The 19,752-nt window shown below is 29.1% G+C and overlaps 4 protein-coding genes and 1 long non-coding RNA gene across 9 annotated transcripts; 2 read left to right on the plus strand and 3 right to left on the minus strand.

The window, feature by feature from the left end:
- Positions 1–23: 23 nt before the first annotated feature.
- Positions 24–4,993, minus strand: LOC105248758 (lysoplasmalogenase-like protein TMEM86A). The gene is made up of 6 exons (XM_011253728.3): positions 4,791–4,993; positions 2,270–2,433; positions 1,951–2,144; positions 1,724–1,839; positions 1,408–1,518; positions 24–1,273 (listed from the first exon to the last, which is right to left on the minus strand). Exons 1-6 carry the CDS (start codon positions 4,809–4,811, stop codon positions 1,169–1,171), a joined length of 711 nt encoding a protein of 236 aa, XP_011252030.1. The 5' UTR covers positions 4,812–4,993; the 3' UTR covers positions 24–1,168.
- A 56-nt stretch (positions 4,994–5,049) lies between these two features.
- On the plus strand, positions 5,050–7,532 carry LOC105248757 (peroxisomal membrane protein PEX16). Its single transcript, XM_011253727.3, has 6 exons — positions 5,050–5,126; positions 5,247–5,829; positions 5,922–6,168; positions 6,258–6,549; positions 6,929–7,032; positions 7,119–7,532. Exons 2-6 carry the CDS (start codon positions 5,703–5,705, stop codon positions 7,369–7,371), a joined length of 1,023 nt encoding a protein of 340 aa, XP_011252029.1. The 5' UTR covers positions 5,050–5,126; positions 5,247–5,702; the 3' UTR covers positions 7,372–7,532.
- Positions 7,533–8,543: 1,011 nt separating this feature from the next.
- LOC105248760 (phenoloxidase-activating factor 2) lies at positions 8,544–11,391 on the plus strand. 2 transcript variants are annotated; one of them, XM_020026732.2, is made up of 6 exons: positions 8,544–8,750; positions 9,093–9,181; positions 10,096–10,322; positions 10,400–10,645; positions 10,903–11,101; positions 11,205–11,391. In XM_020026732.2, the coding sequence occupies exons 1-6, from the start codon at positions 8,654–8,656 to the stop codon at positions 11,358–11,360; spliced, it is 1,014 nt and encodes a 337-aa protein (XP_019882291.2). In that variant the 5' UTR covers positions 8,544–8,653; the 3' UTR covers positions 11,361–11,391. The 2 variants fall into 2 exon arrangements, with proteins under 2 accessions (XP_019882291.2, XP_025265007.1); XM_025409222.1 differs by lacking the exons at positions 8,544–8,750; positions 9,093–9,181 and adding an exon at positions 9,661–9,842.
- Positions 10,167–11,211, minus strand: LOC112638129. The gene is made up of 2 exons (XR_003122889.1): positions 10,983–11,211; positions 10,167–10,357 (listed from the first exon to the last, which is right to left on the minus strand). It is a non-coding gene; the product is annotated as an uncharacterized LOC112638129 (long non-coding RNA).
- An 804-nt stretch (positions 11,392–12,195) lies between the features above and the next one.
- LOC105248761 (zinc transporter 1) lies at positions 12,196–18,111 on the minus strand. 4 transcript variants are annotated; one of them, XM_011253736.3, is made up of 9 exons: positions 17,759–18,111; positions 17,007–17,077; positions 16,347–16,538; positions 16,015–16,237; positions 14,687–14,948; positions 14,489–14,606; positions 14,114–14,329; positions 13,592–13,702; positions 12,196–12,968 (listed from the first exon to the last, which is right to left on the minus strand). In XM_011253736.3, exons 3-9 carry the CDS (start codon positions 16,521–16,523, stop codon positions 12,759–12,761), a joined length of 1,317 nt encoding a protein of 438 aa, XP_011252038.1. In that variant the 5' UTR covers positions 16,524–16,538; positions 17,007–17,077; positions 17,759–18,111; the 3' UTR covers positions 12,196–12,758. The 4 variants fall into 4 exon arrangements, with proteins under 4 accessions (XP_011252038.1, XP_011252037.1, XP_011252039.1 ...); XM_011253735.3 differs by having other exon boundaries at positions 17,007–17,163; XM_011253737.3 differs by lacking the exon at positions 17,007–17,077.
- Between the last annotated feature and the right edge of the window lie 1,641 nt (positions 18,112–19,752).

The raw sequence follows: 19,752 nt of genomic DNA on the forward strand, positions 1-19,752 counted from the left end.
AATATAGAAATATGGGGTAAAAATATCTTTAAATTCTCTATTATGGCACAGCCAAAGTATGTGTAATTTATACAATACTCGCCATTGTGAAAAATATAAAGAGCGAGCAACTTTATAAACATCTCCAATCTAATGATATAGGTTCTGTAGAACAGTAAATGAATATTATGTTAATGTGAAAATTTAATTTTTGAGGGGAATCCTCTTTTCATGTTAATAAAAGTATTTTCACTATATAAAAGAAAATTTAAAAAAAATTAATTAGTCAGACATATTAGTTGGATTTATAAATCAATTGCTCAATCTCTATTTTGCCAAAAGAAGTGGCAGTGTTAACAATTTACATTATAGTAAAGATACTAACTACATCATGCAACATAGTATATACATAGTAATGTATAATATAGATATAAAGAACATCTTTTTTATAGTACAATTTATATATAGTTACACTGCAACTTATTCTTCATAAGATGATAATTTACATTGAAGAATGATAACATTGACATACAGATTACAAACATTATATAATGTATGTATACATTTTTTTTTAATAGTAATCTAATATATTTCCAAGTTAGATATATCGCAAATAGCATTTTGGCCAAGTATATATTGAGAAAAATAATAAGAAACTCTTTCTTAATAGGAATAATCTCTTACATCTGAAAATCCAGTCTCCAGAAACAATACTATAAAATAATGTTTCTACTTTAGTTAAAAACATGAAGTATCATGTTTGTTTTTTTTTTTTTCTTTAAAAGACGACTAATATTTTTTTGTTATTCTATTTGGTCTTAATATTATGTTTTGTTTAATTTATGTACAATTTATTATACATACAAAAAATAAGATACCACAAATGTGGTTAGTATGAAATCTCTAGGACACTTTGCATTGCATCAATAACAAAAAAAAAAGAGAGAAATACTAGTCTATGTTTATAGTCAAAGGTACAATTATCACTAAAACTCCTCTGAGTCTCTTTCATTAATACAACTTTGAAGTTGTATTAATTTTGTTCAATAAGTCAAAAACGATTATCACAATAATTTCCTACTGGAATTATGCACATAATTTAAAGCAGATGTGAAAAAATTTCTCTTATATCTGCAGATGAGTTTTTTTCTTCTTTCTCTCTTACCAATAGATAACAACTAAGAATATTTCAGCCTTTACTGACAGGTACTCTGTTATTACTGTTGTTTTTCGAATCTACTGCACTCAATGCTATGCCTAATTGCGCTGCGTAATATGTCAGCATGATAGATACCTGTAGAATAAAAATCAGACATAATTATATTTGCCAACAAAATTATAATATATTCATGTATTTATCGTTCTCTTTATAGCATGTCTGTGTATTTTTTCTTTGGAAGCATTAAATGATATTGTTAATGCACATACCTGAGAATAAGGTAATGGACTATGGAAGTAATGAAATCCGAGCAAAGTGTCAGATATGACAAAGCAAATGCTTCCGATACAACTGCATAATTTAGTCCATGTCCATAACTCCTAATAAGTAAAACATAATTAATTCTTCGCGCGCGTGTTATAATATAAAAATTAATGCCGACGTCACAAGTATTAGAATGAAAAGAGCACAAGCTTATTAGAAAAGTGGTCAATATCACATATGTAAAAAAAACAAAACAGAGATTGTTGAAATAGAAACTGTTTCAATATTTGTATATATATTTGTATTATTGCATAAATTTACCCCAAAGAATTGTACTCTTGATATCGCCCTCCATGCCATAGTAGTGAGTAATACTGTATAAATTGGCACTCCTATTGCTAAAACTCCTTTTAATCCAGGCATTAAAGCATATATGACTGGAAAACAATCGTATTAATGAATTGAAAAAAGACTAATGGAAAGAATCATGATTAATCATCTGATTAATTGAAAGGAATTGGAAACTCCTTCATATTCGTTAATCTTACCAATTGAACAAATCATGTACAATATCGCTCCAAGCGTTAAATTCAGGGGTTTAAATCCAAATGCAATTATATACATAATTTGCGCCATAGCAAACATACACATGCCTGCAGTGAAACAATTAGGCCACACTAATAGTGCGTCGCCTATACAACTAAACACCAACCCTGTTAATATACGTCTGGAAAAAGCGTATCTGTAAAAAGAAATGAGTTCTGTGTCAGTAATGTTAAAGCAAAAGAATCGTTCCAAAGTAAAATTTATTTTATTTATTTATATGACTGATGTATCACAGGTATAGAAATATTTTTTTCTACTTACTCTTTGGACAAATTAATCCCATGCAATAGAATGAAAACAATAAGACTTATTATCGGTAAACATTTAAAACATGCCGTCAGCAGAGATGGTTGTTCCGCAAGTAATACAAAATATACTGACACGCTTTTAAAAAACGGTACCAATTTCGGCCCGATACTTTTAATCTGAAATGTAAAAATGTGCTTGATATTATTATATATTCAGAAATTCATATCGATATTCATTCGATTCATATAGATCGATTCATATAGAAATGATAAAAAAGATAATTAAAATATAATAAATTTATTTATATAAAACGGTGAAAGAAAAGTTTGTATGAATTTACTCATATATGTATATTAGAGAATTTTTTATTTTTGTTAATTATACATGTATCATATCTTTTTATATATAAAATTAATGCCTCGTTTTCCAACAATAAACAAATTATTTTAGGAAAAATTATCTATATATTATATTAAGTCCAAAAGATAATTTAATGATATCAAATGATGAAAAATTTGCTGTGAGAAGATAAAGTCGTGAATATTTTTTATTATCTTTGGCTTATCATTTAATTAAAAATCATTTAATTTTTGGCTTCATATTTAATTACAAGTTGATGATTAAATACTTCACATGAAATATATAAATCCAGGAAAGAAATTTTCTCTAAAATGGAACAAATAATCTATGTATGAAAAATAAAAAATTAAATAGAAAAAAAGAATAATTCTATTTTTTATTTAATTTTTAATTTTTATTTATATATATTATATATTCTTATGTATATACATATAATTATTTATTATTAACTTTTAACATTATTATTATATAATATTATGACTATTACATTCTCTTTTATTTAATTAATTAAAATATTTAATTAATATTATATAAATTTAATATTCTTTATCATATTATCAACATGTTTTTTCATATATGTATATAATTTTCATATATGTATAATAGTTTTGAAAGAATTGAAATATTTATTTTATTCATATTTCATTATACCTTATTCATATGCATTGCTATAAGTATATTCAGACATTCAGTAAAATATTTTTTGATAAACTATTTTTCATCTTTGAAATTTAGTTAATAATAGCGCATGTGTAAACAGATTTATCCATAGTCATTGAAGCCTAATCATTGCTTGACTTAATCTTATCCAGCCAGTTACATGATAGTACATTATCTAATACTGGTACTGTCAGGATGCACAATGGTCTTTGATATAGAGCAGTCACTTTATACCAATCTGGTAGTTTCTCTAATAGCATGTTATTACAATAACAACTGCATTAGATTGATCTTTAAGGAATGTCAAACAGGAAATACGTAATATGGAAATTCTGGTTTTTTGCTATTCACATACATACATGTCTGATCAATATTATTGCCTTCTAATCTTTAATAAGTACATAATTTAGCTACCTTGTTTATATAAAATACTGAAAAAAAATTTAATGACATATAATTGGTTTATAAAACAAATTTAATAACATGTAATTGGTTTATAAAACAAATTTAATGACATGTAATTGGTTTATAAAACAAATTTAATGACATGTAATTGGTTTATAAACAAAAAATAATTTATCATTATAAAAAAATTAAAATAAATCTCATAATATATAATCTTTTTTAAACAAATATTAATTTTTAATATAAAAATGAAATAATATATATATATATTAATGTATATTTTTATTGACACATTCCAAACAAAAAATGTATATATAAATTAGTAATAATTATGTATAACGTTAAAAACTTTATGTATGTGTATGTGCAAAAAATATGGTTCTTTTCCTTACTTTTTGAGAATATAAATTTTCTTAATTTAATAAATAATTTTCTCTTATTTCCTGAAAATAAAATAAAAAAAAGATAATAATTTTCATGTGTTGTGTGCATGTACAGTAGGCGCCAATAATGCCTTAACGTGTGAAATTGGTCGCATTCGAGACTAATAATAACTTAATAATATCTAGTCGTTATTAATCCCGAATGCGACCAATTTCATATGTTAAGGCATTATTGGCGCCTACTGTACAAATAGAAAAAGATTTTTATATTATATATAATTATTTCCACCATACACAATTTATATATATATATATTTCTCATTAAAAAAATACTTAATACTTTTTTTTTATATAAGATGTACAATATATAATATATTTTACATATTACAAAATATATATATATATATATAAATGAATATTTAATTATATCAGTTTTTTCTGATCTCTATATGTAAAAAATATAAATTCGATTAATTATTAAATTCAATGTTCACTCGAATACAATCGATTTAACAAAGAATTAAGTATGCGACTCGGAACAAAGAAGAGAAAACAGTAGTTTTTCTCCGAATAGCAAAACAATGACGGGACTCGGCAATTGACGTGACTTAATCTAAGAAAAAAATAAAGAGCAAGAAAATGAGAAAGGAAAATGAGCGATACATCAAGACATGTCAGTGTGTATCAGCGTAAACAAACCCTGTCAACAACTTCCGTCCCCTTACCACTTGTGTAGGCGATGACATCTCCTCGGTTGAAGGGCACCGGAAAAATAACGCAAGCGATGGTCACCCGAATCGTAGACAAATCGACTGAATGCGAGCAGGACCCGCGAATGCTATCGCCCACAAACTCGCCGTTTATTTATACGACGCTTTCCGATATATGTATCCGCATCACACGCACACGCGCATCGCGCGCACATATAGCGCTGTCACCGGGTGACTGCAAACACCAGCAACATCGTCGATTACTACCAGTATGGCCAACCCGAGGATGCTCTACGTATGCCGGTGTGGAACCTTTCAGCGAATATTAAATTAATCAATGAAATACTTCGAGTAAGCGTTAGATTGATTATAATCAAAACAAAGCATCTTATATTTTAAAGTCAAAATATAGCGCAAACTGAATGTACTTTATTATTTATATTATTAATGTATTATTTACATTAATCTCAGATTCACAAAATCCACTTTTGCTCGAACATATGTTCATGACATGAGATTGAATTAATCGCTCTCACAGTGATTAAAACTACTGCTTCGAAAACGCTACTTTTGAAATAATTGGAATCAACATTTGGTCGCAATTATAGATTCTTGTAAAGAGTTGCACTTCTTGTAAAGAGGTGTACTTCAGGCTGACTTGCATAGATGAGCTTGTATGTATGTGCGTACATCATTTGCATACATATGTATATACAAGAAATTAATCAGCTCTGATATGAGTGCGTATGCATATTATGCTGTGTGTGAAAGGAATCGAATTTCATTTTAAAATCGATTTAGAAATCGATGTTTCGACGAAATCGAATATGCAGTGCTAGCCTAGCTGATGCTGAGTAATTTATATTTTTCCACTGAATAAGCAGAATTGCGAGTCATATTATAAGAATCTGATGTAAAATATTAATAATGGCGAATTGTGTCAATTTCACATTGAATAATCTATTGACGTCTTACAAGAAGTGGATTGTGGCTAATCCGCACTTGCTCTCAGATATTGAAGCTACTGTCAGATGTCTATCCTACTTCAGTTTTGGTTAGAGAAGAGAAAAGTTCTCAAATATATTATATTACCATTTTTCGCCAGGTTTATTTAATTTTAAATCCATTATTTTTTTTTGTTTATAGGACAATTGCGCAATTCAAGTTTGGCTGTAGAACTAATTTACTCTATGCCAAATCTAATTGTGCTGTGTAATGATTTACTTATGTATAGCAGCAAATGTAAGGATTTGAAAATACCTCAATTTGAATCAAAGATTAAGATTTGGTTGACTGTGGTGGAATATACTGAGATACTGCTTGAGGTATCAGCTGAAAAATTGTGGGGTGCAAAGGGAAAGTGGTTAATAATCGTAGTTATACAATTGTTCAAGTAAATATTTAGCATTCCTTTCTTGCAACACATATATTTATATGTTTATATATCAAGTTTCATTTAATATAGATAAATATTTTATATAGGACCATATTGCGACTTTTATCGATTCATGTCTATAAGGAACGTATGACAAAGAGTCCTGCAACACCACCGCTTAACAGAGAAAAGTTTAATAAAGCGGTTAATAGTATACAATCAAAGGAAGGATTTGTGTTGAAAAGATCAGGCACTGTTATTAGAAGTATAAAATATTCAGCTCCTATAGAAAAGCGAACATGGACAGCCTTGGAGTCTAAAATGAATATAACTATGGACTTAACTCCCAAAGATCAGGAATCTGAGAAAAATCAAGAAAAAATTTGTAAATTAGCTGAGGTTGGTTAAAATTTAATATAATATCTTGTATGTGTAACTGATTATTAATGATATTCTACTTCTAATATAGATGTTGTAATATAAGAAATTAAAATGTATTTTAATTTGTATTGAAATTTGTAAAATTTAAAAATAATATTAGTATCATTGAGCTTTTTTTGGCAGAAAAACTAAATAGATATAAAAGAATTATTAAATTATTGTACTATTATTGTGAAAATTTATATAAGTTTTTTATTTAGTTTCATTTTATTTTCTTGTAATTTATTTTTATTTTTTTATTTCATATATTATTAATATATTTTTGATTATTTTTGATTAACCTGTACTTTTACAATTATATAATCAATAAGACAATGTTGTAAAATACATTTTCTAGAGTCTTTACGTGACAAAACCATTACTTCATCTTGGCTGTATGTACATTACTAGTAAAAAGCAATGGCCACCATGGTTGTTATCATTCATTATCGATATAGTCAGGTAATTATAACATATTGAGCTATTATGCATAACTGATGAATTGTGATCTTTTCTTTTGACTGAATTATTATATTATTTGTACACAGTTTGAATATGTTTAATCGCTGTCCAATGGCATTATTCAATAAAGAAGAAAAAGAAGAACTCGTGCGACGAAGGTTAAGTTTATTGCTGTACATTTTAAGATCGCCGTTTTACGATAAGTACAGCCGTGTTAAGATAAATGAATTACTTGATGCATTGTCTACCTCTGTACCTTTCGCCAAGTTATTGACAAATGCTGTTAAAAAAAATCTGCCATATATGCAGAGTATGTATTTTTATATGTGGTCGCGTTAACTTTTCAGAGTGCTAAATAAGTTATGAGAAATACATATGTAACTCGTTACAAGTATAAAAATTGTAGCAAAATCTAAACATTCCGTAATTCATGAATAATCGGAAAAATAGCATAAGTATATATGATATTTTTATATTTCTCTTTATTGTTGCATAATAAATTCTAAAGGAGGGATTTGTAATATTTGTATTTGATATATATTTTATTTTATTAATTTAGAAATAAATTGTGTAATTATGAAGAGCATTTTTATAAAGGATTTTATATAGTTTCAAATCTTTTTTCTTTAAACTTTTATTAATTTTATTTGTGGTGTGATTAATTCATTAGTAATTGTTAATGCATGAGTGTGAAGCAAAAAACACAAAGACACATACAAATACTTAAATAGATTCTCTGATATTACAATTTGTTTTCTGAGTCAAATAATTTTATTATGTTTTATCGATAATTGACTTATATGTTTAAATTTAAGAAAAATGTTTAGTTTTCTTTTTCCAATTGACAAGAACATTCTTAGACTTTTTAAAAGCTTTGTTAGAATTTTTAGTTCTTGAAAATTAAAAATATATAAAATATGCAAAGAATATTTTGTGGAAATATTTCTGCTGTAATATTCATCATTCATGCAATAACTCTTTTGTCATTATACATGTCAAGTACAGGGCTCAGAAATAATTTGTCAGCGCTTATGAAATAGTGTTTTCTACAACAATGTGTTTTTTTTAACACATAACGTTGAATGAAGTCAGCGGTGCATGATTCACGATCTGCTCGCACGGATGATTATTGACCTTCGTCGCTTATTTGCCAATGAAACGGGGATGGCCTTGTCTCTCTCCACACTTTACCTCTGGACGTACGGCTGTTGCGATCTATTGGGAATACCACCAGGCGTTATTATGCTAGTTGCGCACATGCTACATCGTTATTATTATATACATACTGACAATTATAATCGGAAACAATTTGCTCTTTTTTTATGTTGTGCCAGATATTTTGCACATGATAACTTAGAAGGGGATTATATCTTATCGGGTATCGTTACCAAGAATTATCCGTATTACCGAGACGTGAAAGGTCATTCATTATATCTCGTTGACAGGATGCACGAAGTCTAATATGTTCCCCTCAAAGTTATGGAGAAACGGAAGTGACATCGCGACGCATTTATGTATACGCATATATAAATCCGTGAGTTACGGTCTCCGTGTTTTATTTGTTGTATCATTTATACAAGAGATTGTACAACTAATTTTCGGAGATCTCAAAGTTTTCGAAATGAATAAGATTTTACTGTTTTTATTATCGTGTCAATTGTTGCAGCAAATGTGTGCACAAATAATTTTTGAGACTGCTCCAAAGGCAGCTCCAACAGGTATGTACTAGATATATACTATTATTATAAGATAATACATAATATTAATAACCAAAGAAAAATGATATCAAAAATATAAAAAAAAATAAATGATAAATTATAAAAATTATTAAGTATTAGTCTGATAAGTATTGTTAATAATACTTAGGAAAAAACATTGAAATTTAACATTGAAAAAGTACTCAAATAATTGTATCATTTAATACAAAGAATTCCTAAATATTAAAAGTAAAGATTTTACTTTAATTAAATTTAATTTTAATTTATGAATTAATCTATTAATGTTGCCTGATATATATTTATTGATATGTAAATATATACATATACACTGTCGTTTTACAGTTGCTATTGTGAATAATGGGCAATGTTTGTGCTATTCTGGAACTAGTTGTCCTTCGGGTGGCGGCATTGACATTAGGATCGTAAATACGGTAATATTTGTTGATTAATAAAAAAATTTGATATCAAAATGTTTATACATCTACAAAAAATGGTAATTATCAATTCTATATAAAAATTCTATAAATATATTCTATATATTACAATTGTAATATATAATTATATATTATTCGATATTTTTGATACTGATCATTTTATGGAGGATAATCCTTTATTTTATTAATACGACGTTTCAACCATATGGTTGTGGTCCTTATCAAGTACATACTGCAAAGATTATAAATTGATAAATTAATTGACAGTTTCAATATAACACGCTCAAATGACACGGTCATTAGCAAACATAGATTAGAATCTAGACACGATTTTGACTGGTCGAAACCTAATATTTTGCATAACGAAAAATATGTTCGAAAGAGAGAAATTGCTGAGATGTTTTTCCTCAAAAAATTTAATAATAATTTAATCAACCTACAGAAAGACACAGATAATTTAAATAATATTTACGATAAAATAATAAAGGTCACATAGTCCCGTCTCATAGCGTTTGTTTTTAGTCTCTTGACGAAGTCTCTCACGGACGCATCAATTTCTCTCTAATTTAAATCTTTTTCATAAATAACGTTTTTGTTAATGTGATTTGTGCAATTTATAAGATCATCGTCTATGCCGGTCTCCTGATTTATGGCTTCGGTATACTAACATTGTTACATTTTAATTTGTTGAGCGTGTTATATATTGAAACTGTCAATTAATTTATCAATTTATAATCTTTGCAGTATGTACTTGATAAGGACCACAACCATATGGTCGAAACGTCGTATTAATAAATTAAATTTCTGGCTAGTTTGGTCGATTACATTTTTCAATAATCCTTTGATTATTCGACTAGCGATAAAGATATTTATTAATTATAATCCTTTATAATAGAAAAATTTATTTTTAGGGAACAACTTGCCCCTCCGGACAAGTATATTGTTGCGCAGTGCCTATAAACGATGGTTGTGGTATTCAAAAAATACCATCTACTCCACATCCTCCAGGACAAGCTGCTTACGGCGCATATCCTTGGCAAGTGGCCATTTTAACCAACGGTAATGTTTACCTCGGAGGTGGAGTACTTGTTAGTCCAATGTATGTCCTTACCGCCGCTCATAAAGTAGCGGGTTACGTGTAAGTAATAAATATGTACGTGGATTTCTGAAGATCTGTAAAGGGAGATTAATTCCTGTCATCAAAATATGTTACAGAAACGGTGGGATTAAAGCGAAATTGGGCGTATGGAATACTCAAGCTACTAACGAGTCTACTGTAGACATTTCCATTTCAAAAGTTACTCTGCATCCTCAATATAATTCTCAGTTGCCAAATAATTTGCAAAATCAGAACGATATAGCGGTGCTTAAGCTGAGCTCAGCCGCTCCAATTGCAACTAGTCCTAACATTAATACAGCATGCTTGACGTCTACACCGATTGAACAAAAGATTGGAACAAGGTACGTACAATTAATATTTTCGCGATATTTAACGTCATTGCATAAATATAACTTTGTTTAATTTGAATTTTCTTTAAGAACATTTTCTTTATCAACAAATATATAATGATCTTTTGTGTACTTTTATTCCAATTATATTATACTTTTTTATATCTAATAATTTGCTAATACGTTAGAATATATTCTAATTTTGCAATATAATCTGTCCACGAATAACATGATAACGCGATTAATCTTACGATATTAATATTTTAAAGATGTTGGGTAACTGGCTGGGGAAAGAACGCTTTTGGACCTAACGGGATGTATCAAAATATTTTAAAAGAGGTAGATGTACCTGTGTTGAGTCATGATGCTTGTCAAACGGCCCTTCGTAAGACGAGACTCAGCGAATTCTTCGTTCTAGACAGCAATTCCATGTGCGCTGGAGGAGAAGCGGGCAAAGACGCATGCACTGTAAGAGAATTATACATATATTGCCTTTTGTTTATATTAATATAGTATTTATTCATTAATTAATTTAGCAATATCATTACAAATCTTTTTTTTTTCTTTAAAGGGCGATGGAGGTTCACCGCTGGTATGTTTAAATAACGGACGTTTTGAAGTTATTGGGCTGGTAATATGGGGTATAGGCTGTGCAGCTGCAGGAGTACCTGGTGTATACACTAATGTATATAACTTTCGTTCTTGGATCATGCAACAAATGACATAGATTGCATAAAAATGTATATTATTATATATTATTCACATTACAAATATTATTTAAGAGAATTGAAACACGTTAATATAAGTAGATAACAAAGTTTTTACATTAGAAAAATGTGTGTTTTAATATTGAATCGTGAATGTATAAATATTATTAAAGTTTTAATGTTAGATACTAACAATGTAATGAAAATATAAATAGATAATTTATCATAAATTTTATCTCAAACATTGAAAATAACAAAATTCATGTTAATTATTAATTTGTATTTTCATATTAACTTGTACATTAAAAATGTTTTATAAAAAGAAAAAGCTGTTGAGTTATATACACAAGGTCAGTTATCACAAACTAACGGTTAACACACACTAAAAAAAAGGAAGTTGATATAATTAGAATATATAGTCTATTTTAGTATCTTAAGAAAAAGTCTAAACAAAAGAACTGTTAATAAAAAGTTCTTTTTTTATCTCAGTTAATATTTAATTTTCTAATTTTTTATAATACTATTATTATGAATTTATATAAAAAAAAGTCAAATATCCAAGTACAAAAAAATTAACATTATGTATGATATACTCTTTGCCTGTAAATAATATTACATGGGGCACACATAAACAATTGATATATTGAATTTTTAATTTTCTTGTAATTGTTCAAATAGACAAGAAATACATAAAAAATATACAGACTTAATATGAAAAATTACATGAAAAAAATAATATACAGTATAATGAAGAGATTTGGTACTCTTGCTTATAAACTTGTGTACTATATTATAAAACTGTGTATTATGATATTAATATAATAAAAATTACATATATATATATAAATAAGGAATTTTGTAAAATGGTATTTTTTATAAAGCCATAATGTAAATCAATGTACAAGTGTTGTATATGTATGTATACATAATATCTTATGTATACATAAGATTTAAACAATACTTAACATAGATTACAAGTTCTATATTTTTTATGATAAATTATGCATTCAATGTTCGAAACGTCTTGTAATTCTGGGATTCTGCCAAGAAATCTAGAATAACTTCGACATTTTATTTGTATCATTATGTAACGCATATAATATATTTGGTATTAATATGCCTTTGGCATTTAATTATCAAATATCTTAATTATTTATTTATAAGTAAATTGATGGCAAAGATTAGAAGCTGAAAAAGATTGCTCGTTATATGCAAAAATTTCAGAGAAATTTTTAAGCACATAAAAATCAATTACAAGATGTAATTGTTACGAATGCAAAAATCATTCAACCTTTGCCATCAATTGCTGATACTAATGAATTCTATGTAGCTATACTCATTTATTGTATTTGTACAATAAATTGTGACGCGCCGCATATTTTTCTATGGAGGTAGATATTTGATAATGCAAAGGGAGCTTAAACAGTTGGTGCATTGACGTGAGGATGGGGAACTTGGACGGAGTGGAACGAAGTGGGATGCGAGACGGGCAGTGATAGTAAATGTCCGCGTTCCATTTCATTCACTTCTTGTTGCTCTGTTCCTCCTATAGAACCTGTCGAACGTGCCAGGCTATTACGTTGTCTGCACATATATGGTGTCTCTCCAGGTGAAGGAGTTTCACGACCCTGTATTATATAAATTATCGTCTATAAATTTTGTATTTACACATCTTATCGGTAAAGGTATAAAACATGAAGGAATTATATGATATAGATGATGATATTTATGTTTCAATAAATACGATGTCTCATTTCGAACAGATATAAAAATTTATGTGTGTATTCAATTTTTATATGATCACATATTATTAACTATATATCAATTTTACCAACTATATATCATTTTATATATCAATTTTATATAACTATATATCATTTTTATATAATCTTGAATTTCGAAATTAGATAAATTTAATAATTTGATATAAGATAGCGATAAGCGATCTTTAATAATTCGAATGAAATAAAATTTCATTAAAACGATTTTTTTTAATATAATAGAAGATAACTATACTTTCAAATGAATGAAATATAGAATTTATGTTGTCGGATATAGTAGATGAACTGTCGCGATCTATAGTCGAATTTGACTCTGATTTTATTCCTTCTAAGCATCGTCCGAGGTACGTTGATTTAGGACACGCAGATCGAGGATTTGTATCACTTTCCACATTATACTAGAGCATCGAACAAATATAAGCATGATGATGTAAAATGATAAAATCACAGGAGGAAAATGTGGCACTTACTTGTTTGGAAGGACCACAGCACGTCGCATGATTGCACGGCTTATCAGTCTTTGGACAGTCCAACACGCAATCTTCCGTGGGAGTCTCTTTAATTTCGCTATTAGAATGATACTAGAATAATAAAAAAGATTATATATATATTACTAATATATATATATATATATATATATATATATATATATATAAATATGTAATAATATATATGTATATATGATTAAGAAGTTTATGAATCGCGCGAACAATAGTGTTAGTTTAATGACTGTACTTCGCGCATCATTGACTCTAGACAAAGGAAAGAAGTTTTGTACATTCTAATCTATCATATGTGTGATTCATGAACAGACAATTTTTTATTCAAAATTCACAATTATCGAAACATCAAATCAAACTTGTATTGTAATAAAAAATTGCATGCATTTTCATTACTTAGTCTTTTGCAAATTTTTGTGTTGCAATGTTCTTACAAATTTTATAACACACACACATACATATTATACAACATATTATTTCATATTTGCTTACGTCAATAAATTCTGGTTGAATAGTCGTAGAATGTATACCCTCATTATGGAAAAATTCCTTAACTTGTTCGGCGATTTTCATATATTCCGAAAGATTTCTACATCTTATATGCGCACTGGCTATAATACGATCACCGGCTAATTGCCACACATGGAACTCGTGTACAGCTAATACTCCGTCTACATTTTCTAGTAAACGCTGCTGTATAGCATCGACCTACAAATAAATTTTCACAAATTTTATATATATAATTACATATATATATAATTATAATTACATTTAAGTATATATAATGTACATAATATATATATATATAATTACATCTAAGATCTTACACTAAACTTATACAAAATCAATATATAAATAAAATATTACCTGAATGTGTGTTGGCACAGTCTGTAGTAGAATTAAAGCTGATTCTTGGAGTAACGGCCACACTGAACGCAAAATAAGAATGACTAATAAAAGCGACAGTGCAGGATCAATATAGAATCTATGGAAATAAAAGAGTGTTTAGAAATTATACAAAATTTTATATTAAAATATTAAAAAACTCGCACATAAAATAATCACCTATAGTTCCATTTTGTAAGCCACACTATGAGGGCAGACACAATTACAATGACAGATCCCAATGCATCTGAAAGTACATGAAGAAATACTCCTCGCATGTTCATTTGACTCGCATCGTGAGTATGACCATGCGCCCGTTTTACTTGTGGTGTCGAAGGTCTATAAGCCTCGTCATTTTCATTGTCGTCTGTACCTACTAAAGTACTCAGTCTATTATGACTTCGAGATATACCATGTGAATGACCATGAGCACTTCCGTGTTCTATAATTATGTTATAAATATTTGAAGATTATATCAGTAAAGTAGATTAATCTCTTATCTATTATATATAAAATGTGCATGATATGGTTAAACCAAGATTAATTAATCAATTAATTAAAAGCAGCAGGAGAATGATGCGATAGCTGATCCTTATTTGTTATAGATATAAAATATTACTACAGAAAATATTGATACACCTAGAATCAATCTTTGTTTAATAAAATGAATAAAATAATATTTCTCCTTTAATATTGTTGATATTCGTTTATTCAAATAGCTAAATGTTTTTCGAATACTCAATTATGATTTAATAGTACATTAATTAGATAATGAAATCGATCTATTAGATATTGAGCAGTGAATTTTTAACATTTACATAATTCAAATATAATAATATAATAATATAATACTGTCATCTGCACAATCTCTTAAAGTATAAACTCATAATACATTTCATAAGAAAACTTTATAAGAATTTTACTTTTGTTATATCTACAAAAGTTTCATATTACAAATTTTGCTACATTAATATTTTTTCTTGTCTTTGGATATGTATACTAGATAATCAACTTTTATCTTGATTCAAAACAAAATCTCTTGAGCATCAATAATAACAGAGATAACATTATGAAAATATATTAAATAAAACACTTTGTACAAACTTGAAAAATATCATTATCCATGACTACAATTAAGGTAGTAAGATATTAAGGTATTGGATGATTAGATATGAAGAATAATTAAAGAAAACTTAAGATACAAGATCACATATTTCAAATAATATTATTCTAACAGCAAAGTAATGAAAACTTTTGTAGAAAAATTCATATCAATAAATATTATTTCCTTGTCTGTATATAAGGATCTTTTTATATCGTATTATTAAACATTTTTAAAGCAAGAACATATATCTTTACATCAACTCAATCAACTTAATATTATATCTATACATATCTTACAATCAACTTAATGTTATATCTATACATATTTTAAATATATATTTTTAAGTTAAAAACTTTACGTTTAAAGCTTTATAGAAAAGAAATAATCTCATTGTGTGACTCACCATGGAATAAACATAAACCTATCACATTCACCAGCAAACCAAGTGCTCCAACTGCCACAAGTAGTTTGGCTTCGTGTATTTCTTCTACCTCGATGAATCTCTTACATGCCTCTACAGTAATACTAAAGCATAAAGCAACCAAGAACACAGCATTTACCAGGGCTCCTAATACCTCAGCTCTAGCCCAACCAAAGGTGTTCTTGGACCATTTTTTCGGTGACATCTGCAATGTAAAAGAGCTTGTAAATTATTGATATACAAAATCATTATCAGTCAATAAAGATTTAATGACTGGATATTTTAACATAATTAGAGACAATTTCAAAGCTTACCTTTACCGAAAGGAATGCCACTACCAAAGCAGCTACATCTGATAACATGTGAAAACTGTCCGCTATTAAAGCCATTGAATTGGTCACATAACCAACTACAATTTCCACTAAAAAAAATAGAGCTGTCAGCCATAACATTGTCAAAAGGCGACATTTTTTTCCTGTATAACGACCCATGATATTTATGCAGATCTGAAAAAATATGAATATGCATATATGTATAATGTACATTGCTTTGGAATAATTATTGAAAAATTATAAAGAAAAATTTTCCTAAAGTTATGAAGCAAAATACATATGATTGAATAACTTTGTCACATTACTGAGATAATAATGAACTACTATAGGAAATATTTTTCTTATCGTGAAACATTATGTCTAATCAGTTAATCCAATTGGAGAGAATAATATCGATTATAAAAGCATATTTTCTTCTTAAAAAAAAAGAACACTTTCAACACATATACTAAAAGTGTATTGTTGAAAATTTCCAGAACCATCAAAGAGATCTAATGAATTCTGATATATTATTCCATATTCTTTGTTTGTTTACGAATTTCCTAGACGCGTTCCTGGTCTGTGGCGCGAGGAATAATAACATACCGAATAAGATATTAGCAATTGTATATTGTGTACGAAATAGAAGCGATTCTCACTTACTTAACGAGGCTCGAGGATGACGAGGTCGCGCGCTACGTGCGCTTCAAGTCATCGCACGTTACAGCAATTTCCTTATATCCATTCCCCATAAATCCAGAAACGAGAAGGAGAGAAAAAGAGGGACGAATATGAATCACGGCAGGACAGCAAGAAAGCGCTATGTGAATCATCGTGCGGAAAAGATCATACGCCACGGATCGAAAAAGCTCCGGGCAAACCGACGGGATTGCGATAAACGACTGCCGGCCCTGACGAGGGACTAAATTTTCTCGACTATCAATTAGACATTAGAGAGGGGGGTAAGGTAGGACGCCGACATTATCGACCGCTTTTCGGTCATTCGATATAAATATTTGAACGTTAAGTCAACGCGTGCGTGTGTCACATAATGTGGTGATTTGACGATTATTCCGAATACAAATTACACGTTTAGAGCATATTATACGATATATTATATGATATAGATGTAATATAGATTTTATCCCTATCTTATCGCTCATCTTATATATTTATCTCTATAGGGTGTAATATATCAAATATATATATCTTATGGGAAGCTATTGTTTCCCATGCATAGAAAACGGTCAATAACACCAGCGCTCTTGAATTATCTTGAAATTCAGGGATAGTCGCGAGAATTTGCTCAGGGTCGACGGTCTTTAATAATACCTCATCAGTGCTCTTCGGAGCGATGTATATATTGTCGCAAAATTATCGCGATGGGAAGGGAAAAAAAGGGTGCGCTCTCTTACCTGCACTGGAGTAGAATTCGTCGCGTTCCGTTCTCCGCGCTCGCGTATCAAGTTACACTAATTAAATGCAGCGTGTAGAGAACGTTTCTGGACATGTTCCGTAGCGCGATCATGCGTACGCGTAAAACGCATCGCTGGCAGGCAGGTACGGGCAAGGCACAACACAACAATGACAATTCGCGGCGCTTACTGCGCTGGTCCTCCTCTCTCTCCTTGTCCCTCTTCCCTTTTCACGTAGCACCACGATCAACGAAACATCACAGATGTTGGCATCCGCGAAGCACCGATAGGGTTCCATCCCCGACCAATAGCATCGCGATATATGGCCGAAATCGTCCAACGACGTTCGGTGGATGCGATCCGGATGCATCTCACACAATGCGTATGAAATCGAGATGTCATACATATATGTATGAACGTGACAGATGTCGTTCCATTGCTACGTTTTTATTTGCATCAGACTAGACCTGTGATGATTCATCTCTTTACCTTTATTTATATTTATATTTATATTCATTCATAGATCATAGACTATATATAATAAATTGATTTAGAATGAGCAATCTTTAATAATATCTCGTCCATATTTGATCTAACATTTCTGGCAGCAAATTTCGGAACGCACAGCCACAGTTTGCCACGCGGCACGTTTGAACAAATTTGAACTTGACAGATTTTTATTATTTTATTAATAAAAATTTTCGCATCGCGCGGATCCTCTCTTTCTCTTAAACGTATTTCAATTTTTAATCCACAATTTAGGATCGATCGTGCAATTATTAATATACTGTTCCATATTTTGTTTTTTAAATCTCACGTTAATTTCGTCCTCTCCTTCCAATCTTAATTATTTAAAATTTTCATAGAATTTAATCTGAAACAGCATTTGTTGTGCAAACTGTGACATATGTAGCACGATTTTTAAAGAGATTTTATTTATTTAAAGTATTTTGTAATTTATATTGATGCAAATTTTTTTTTTCATTTCACGTACACACCACGCACACGCATACACTCGTGAATACACGATATAGATCTCTAAAAATTTGTTCATATGAAATATAAAATAGTGTTTTCTGTGTATATGTGAAGTTTTTATACAACTTAAATTTGATACACTAGTCAATCCTCTGACTGTGATTTTTATCATGCTATGCATTTCATGACGTGAAAGTAAGTGTGAAATACGTAAAATGTAATAGCGAGTTGTATCTTTATTATTTCAAATATTTGTAGCACAGGCACAATACTTCAACTTGATGCTTCCGAATAAATCCGGAATTGATCAATCGGTCTAAATGTCAGACACGTGTGTAATAATCACGTGTCCTCGCAATAATGCGAAGTGTCCATTTTTTCAAACGCAAAAGATGTTGATGTGAAAACATAATTCCCTTCCCAGCAAACATGGTGACGTCTAAAGACATCTTAATAACGTTTTAATGACGTATAATACGTCAGACGTTTTTAAACATCATCATATTTGCTGGGTTTTTTTGTATCTTCTTCGTTACACAATTCCGCAGCGGCTTTGATATATATTCGCGATTCCTTATAAAAAAAATTACAAAATAAAATGTACAATTAGACTGGAAGAAAAATACACGTACAAAATCGATACACTTAAAGGCAACATAAGTACATGTTATAATTATACAAAAATTTTCATGTTATAATGTTCTTTTTTTTTAAGAATTAAACGGAACCTCGTGTATGGTATATGCTTTTAACTCGGCAGTGGTAGGAGATACCAGAATTTATTATTGATAAATATGATAAAAATATTTCTCTTATAAGACACAAGATAATAAATGCATCAACTGTGACATCATACTTATGGATTTCAATATTATATATCAGATTTAGATGTAACATAAAACACGTGTGTATATGTGAGAGGTAAAATATTATTATATATACAAAATGCGAATCGTAATATTCATTATGCGAAATTAATTGTTTCCTTACTGTAAAAGCTAATCTGAAAGTTCGTA

This window comes from Camponotus floridanus, unplaced genomic scaffold (assembly GCF_003227725.1).
Source record: "Camponotus floridanus strain SB8 unplaced genomic scaffold, Cflo_v7.5 scaffold25, whole genome shotgun sequence".
NCBI classification, from domain to species: Eukaryota; Metazoa; Arthropoda; class Insecta; order Hymenoptera; family Formicidae; genus Camponotus; species Camponotus floridanus.